The 6400-nt window shown below is 34.7% G+C and overlaps 1 protein-coding gene across 1 annotated transcript in view; it reads right to left on the bottom strand.

Moving 5' to 3' along the window:
• AFG2A (AAA ATPase AFG2A) overlaps positions 1-6400 on the bottom strand; it is a 342792-nt gene that overhangs the window by 261881 nt on the left and 74511 nt on the right. Inside the window, exon 11 of the mRNA XM_007470730.1 lies at positions 4191-4400. Coding sequence (XP_007470792.1) covers positions 4191-4400 — 210 coding nt within the window. The remainder of the gene's footprint in view (positions 1-4190; positions 4401-6400) is intronic.

Raw genomic sequence — 6400 nt, 5'->3', positions numbered from 1 at the left:
TTTTCCCTACACTTCCATTTAGTTCATCAGTTTCCTGTTTCTTTGGCAGTGTTTACCCTTTCTTATTAACTCAATCAACTTCCACTCCAAAGCCATGCTATTTTCCTCAGTTTTCTTTGAGAGAAACAAAATTATTTTTTAAACTAGGTCCCAGAAACATCTTTCCACATCTCTGAACCTGCCCCATAGAAACTGCCTGAACTACCTTCTCAAGTAATTTGGTGTAATTAATGAAAAAAAGCACTGGGCACTAGTTTTATTTAAAAAAAAAAAAAAAAAGGAAAATGGAAGACTGTATAATACAGTGGGGTTTAGTGCTTAGACTCTGGAGTCAGAAAGTCCTGAGATCAAATTTCAGTTCCATTACCACCACTTTGACTTGGAAAAGTCACTTCACCTTCTTAAACATCACTATCCTTATTTGTAATCCTAGAAACTAATCTTAAAGCATTCAGTATGTAAAAGAGGTATCTATGCAGTTTTCCAAGCAATATCTGCAAAATGAAAGCTCTATGATTTATAGACTAGCCTACATAATTTTTTTTTTAAGTTTAAAGATGAACTTGGAACCTACAAAGTTCAAATTATCTTGTACCTTTGGTAATAGAATAGTAGGGGATTTAGTTAAACAAACAATAGTAATTACTTTGAATTGTGCACTGCTTTCAGTAAAATACAGGTTTTTCCTGAAAATGGGATGTATTTTTCACAATTCCTCTCTGAGACAAGTGTCAGAAAAAGTTTCCCCCAAAAGTTAAGGATATACTAAGTTCATTACATTCTTGTACTCACCAATACAGCTAATAAAGGACTTGCTGAAAATCCCTGTCAGAGGCCTAATCACCCTTCTTCCAGAATCAGTAACAGTTCTTCATAAAGTAAAGCAGCCCAGCCATTCAAGGGTAATTAATCTATTGTAGCACTCCAGACAAAAAGCAAGCGAGAAGCAGAGAGGAAATTTCAACTGGAAAATATTTTGACGTAATTGACCCAGATGACAAACTAAACTTAAGCGTATGTCAAGTGCTACAGTCTGCACAAAAACACACACAGATGCCAAAAGCTATTAAGAGCCCACACAAGCCAAGGTGAAGTCTTAGCTCTGAGTAGAATATAAATCTTGTAATCACTGTTTAGAAAAGATGCACAGGGGAATAAAGGGTTCCTTCATAAACTCAGAGAAAGAAATGTTTAAACTTTTAAAATTCTTTACCTTCAGAATTAAAGGTAATCACCATTGCAAAAAGTGTTACGGAGTTTATTCTTTCAATACATCCAGAACACTTGTGTTTCTCAAAACCAGAGTCTACCTATTTTTTTCTGATCACTTTCAAAATGTGTGAGATTTGTTATTTCAAAAAGTTCAAACTTAATTATAACACTTAAATCCTACAGAAAACAATTATCTATGTTGGAAACAAAAGACAACTTTTTCTTCGTAGGAAAATAAAACTTGAAAGAATACAATATGAATTCCTAACTTCTTTGACTTCATATCCTCATACATAAATGGTATGATATAGCTATTTTAACTCTTCTCATAAGCATTAATCAGACCAAGATGAAAGGACCAATGAAAATGCATAAAAAGCAAATACTTTTTGTGTTCCCAACTTTTTCTTTTGTAATTTTTAAACACATAGGAAAAGTTGAAAGAATAGTAAATGAACACCCATTGTTCACTTAATATATCCTCCACCCAGATTCAAAAATTGAATAATACTGTCAAAGTACACAAAATTGTAAAATGAATAAAAGTCTACATTAAATAAAAATTAGTAAGTAGGATATGTAATAATCCCTAAGCAAGCACAAACTCAATTTATTAAGAAACTTCTTAACATCACTTATCTTTTGTGTGTGACCTAAAAGAATTAAATAGTTAATGAAAGGTGCATATAAGTTAACACATAGTTGGTTATCTTACATGAAAAAAGAGTCTTCCTCATTTTCTCATCATGAAAAAAGACAAAAGTGAAACTGTAAAGTTATGAAAGGTTTCATAGGCAAAAGCAGTAATAAATATATTTCTAAGTAATCCTAGGATAGGCCAGAAAGCAGTCCTGGTAGCACCTGGAACTGTTATCTTGGATCACAAAAGAGTGAGATACTAATTTGTAAGGAAATATATGTGCTCTTTCTTCCTTGACATTCAAGTGTAAATAACTGCGAGCTAAATCCTCATTAAATAAGTTTTAGATTTCCAGTAGACAGGAAAAATTCAATTATGAATATACACTGTGGAAGGTAGGCACAGAAAAATGGAGATGACAGAAGAAAAAGAGTAGGAAATGCCAGTAAAATGACCATTTCCACTACCACAATACAAGAGGACAAGGACCAAAGAGAAATCAAGATGTCTCTGAAATTTCAAAATCACTCATTACTCCAACATTTAAAACTGCAACCTTTAAAACTATGGTCATGATTCAGCATAACTAATCATAGTGAAAATGGTCCCCTCCCCAAATTCCTATCCAATGTCTTCTACAAGATAATAAAAAACACGCAAACATTAGTGATTGTGAAGATACTGATTCTTAAAAAGCAAATAGCCTAAATACATCTAAATATCATTCCACAAAAAATTTAAGTATAGCTAATTCTTGAAAAATGCGGGGGTGAAGAGCTCTGACCCTCCATGCAGTCAGAGATCTAAGTATAACGTAGTGTAACTTATAGTTGGCCCTCCATTTACACAGTTTCCCCATATACGCGGATTCAACCCACCTCGGATAATGTAATACTATAGTTTTACTACAGAAAAAAAATCCACGTATAAGTAGAACCACACAGTTCAAACTCACGTTGTTCAAGGGTCAACAGTAAAGTAAAAGACTGACACTCTGAAATAGGTTTTATACGTTCAACCTGTCAATGATTTCAATGTTTTAAGATTAAAAAAACATACTTTATTACAAAAAAAATTCCCTGACAACATCAAATTAAATTATCATGTACCTTTTCTGAAATGACTTTGATAGTTAACATATTTAAATATGTATTTTTGTGATAAAGTCTACAGAAATGGATTTAAGGTTTTATATATACATATACATATATACTAAAAAATATATATATATTTAGTAAATGGATATATTATCATGTTACACAGAAGTTAATAACAAAATTAATATCTAGTCCTATAGTAAATGCAAAACTACATATCAGGTGAGATAATCTATCCCAAGTAATAGGGCAGGGCAGTAAACAAATAAAATATGCATGTGTGTTTCAGAATATAAATAATGTATATATATCTTCTGACTGGGAAAGTGTTTTTAAAAGATTCATTTTCAGGGACTTCCCAGGTGGTCCAGTGGTTAAGAATCCACCTTCCAATGCAGGGGACACAGGTTTGATCCCTAGTTGGGGAAATAAGATCCCACATGCCGCAGGGCAACTAAGCCCGTGCTCTCTACAGCCCATGTGCCGCAACTAGAGAGCCCACATGACACAACTACTGAGCCCATGTGCTCTGGAGCCCGTGTGCCACAACTAGAGAAGTCCACGTGCTGCAACAAAGAGCCCGTGTGCTGCAACTGAGAACTGATGCAGCCAAATAAATAATGAATATTTTAAAAAAATGATTTGTACCATATAAGGTATTTGATTTCTTTTAAAATATTATGTTTGTAAATATTAAATTTATTAAATTCAATCAAATTTATAATTAAGTCTTGGTTAAACAAAAGTGATTAGTACAATTTAAAAATGTAGAAACTAAAGAAAACTGGTTTCTATTACACATGTGTGTAAGAAATATTGAGAATCAAGAAACTAAACCATGATTTGCTGATTATAGGCACTAATTTTTATTTTTTTTTTTGCGGTACACGGGCCTTTGACTGTTGTGGCTTCTCCCATTGCGGAGCACAAGCTCCGGACGTGCAGGCTCAGCGGCCATGGCTCACGGGCCCAGCCGCTCCGCGGCATGTGGGACCTTCCCGGACCGGGTCACGAACCCGTGTCCCCTGCATCGGCAGGCGGACTCTCAACCACTGCGCCACCAGGGAAGCCCATAGGCACTAATTTATCTCCCATCTCCCTATATTATATTGCTATCAATCTCAAATAAAAATCAACTACTCCTTAAGATGGCCTTTTATGCTCTCCTAAGGGTAGGAATCAGAGGATTGGACGGGGGTGCCTAGAAGACAGAGGAGCAGTTAAAAAATTTAACACCCTACCTTTACAGCTAGGAAATTCAGCCCACTCTCATTGGCCAAAGCCTTTGCAATCATTGTTTTAGAGCATCCAGGAGGCCCATACAAAAGAACTCCTTTAGGTGGCTGAATACCCATTTGGGTGAAAGACTCGGGATGTTTCAAGGGCCATTCCACAGCCTGTTTCAGCTTCAGTTTGATACTTCCCAGTCCTCCTATATCTGACCAGGATACCTGCAAAAAAAACAAACAAACAATAAAAATTTTAAAAAATATATATGCAAGAAGGGAAACAGAACTACTTAAGAATCAATAATTTCCTAAAAATAATTTCAACAGCATCAAGAAGTAAATTAGGAGTTTATAAAATGTGAACCGCGTATTATAGAAATACTAAAGAAAAACAAAATGTTTCTGTTTGCCAAGACTTGTATAAGTAACTAGTTCAACGACTGAACATTCTGATAAGTCTATATTCTATTCTACGTGGCTGTAAAAACTAGCTTTCATCTGTTTGAAAATTGTTTGAATCAGTGATCCAAGGTCTCATCTATATATCTAAGTTCTTGTATTTCTTTTTTAACAAAATTACTTTTAAATATACTTCTGTAGGTCCTTATGGAACATGTAATCTTTTCTGCCTTTGGTATATTAATAAAGAATCCTCAAAATTTTGTTCCCCCCAAAAGGCCCCCCAAACAAGATAGCTCTTTAGATATTTACTTAATAAATATTCATTGAGAACTACGTACCATATAGTGTACACAGGAAACAGATAAGACATAAATCCAGACTTTAAAGAACTTAACAACTACCAGTAACATGCACATAAAGAACCACAGTACAATGGAAAGCATACTAACCACAATAACAAAGAAACAGAAAAAGGCTTTGGGACTTCCCAGGAAGAAAAGATTATTCCCAGCTGGAAGGCAAATCTGAAAGCCAACTCTTGAAGCATGGATGAGATCCAGAAATGTGAAAATAGGGACAATGTCAGATAGAGGCCAAATAATTATGAAAAGCTCAGAAGGAAGTATGAAGAAGATGAGAGGAAAATGGATTTAAGGGGGGGAAATAAAAATAGAAAAGTAAGTTCAAGCCATATAGTGGAAGACCCTGAAGACTAGATGGAGTTCACGAATCTCTTTATTCATAAGAAGTCTTTGAAGGTTTTTAATCTAGAAAGTGATATGGTCTGATCTGTGCTTCAGAAAGACTTCTCTGACAAGATTCATTAGAGAGGAGAGAAAGTGCAGGCAGAACAATTAAGGATCTATCACAAACATCCTCTAAAAAAAAGGAAGCCTGAGCTAGGGTAACCTCATGGAGATGATGAAGACACACCAGAAAAATACTACAGGTCTACAGCTGAGGGTTCTGAAGGCAGAGGAAGAAAGGGAGAATCTGAAGCTAAAGATTTCAAGATGGACTGATAAGAAGAATATAGACCACAGAAAAAATGATCAGTAGGAGAGAAAATAAATAAGATGGTTTTTTTGGATACACAGAATTGCACACATTCACAATTGAATATACATCACAAACGGAGTTGAACATATATCACAAATGGAGCTCTGGAAAGAGAATAGGGTTGAAATGTTAGATTTCAGAGATATCTACATACAAACAATAGACACCATGAGATCAATTAAAGTAGTCAACCATGAGAAGAGAAATGTGGATGAAAGGCAGGTCTTTGGAGGCTACCTACATTTAAGAGGGAAGAGGAAAAAAAAGAAAGAAGAAGAAAAGTCAGAAAACAATCTACAAACCCAAAAAAGAGAAGGGTTTTGTTTGTTACTATCAGGAAAAGATTACTTTTTCCAAATGAACTTGCATGGTTTTTGGGGGGAATTCTATTGTTTTTGTTTTTCGTTCATAGAACAAGGAGAATTCTGTATTATCAACCATAACCCTGAGCTCAGATTTAATTATTCTTTTCTAAATTGCTTTCTTGGAAGTTATTTTGAGAAGTGAGATTACTGGATTAAAAGGCACGAACATTTTAGGTCTCTTAATACATGATGCCAGTTTGCTATCCCAACCACTTCATCTATTTCAATGGCATGGGCGATACATGTATGTTTCCCTGCAGCATCATTAGCCTTGGGTTTTATTTAACTATTTTTTCCTAACTGATTTCTGATTTCACCAATTAATAAAATTAAAATTAAATTTGAGATTAGTACACATGATCTTATGGCCCTAAAAACATCCAGCTATCATCAGCA

The sequence above is a fragment of the Lipotes vexillifer genome, unplaced genomic scaffold, assembly GCF_000442215.2.
Source record: "Lipotes vexillifer unplaced genomic scaffold, Lipotes_vexillifer_v1.1 scaffold1276, whole genome shotgun sequence".
In the NCBI taxonomy this organism is placed as follows: Eukaryota; Metazoa; Chordata; class Mammalia; order Artiodactyla; family Lipotidae; genus Lipotes; species Lipotes vexillifer.
The sequence above is the reverse complement of the archived record's forward strand: the minus strand, read 5'-3'. Positions and strand labels throughout refer to the sequence as shown.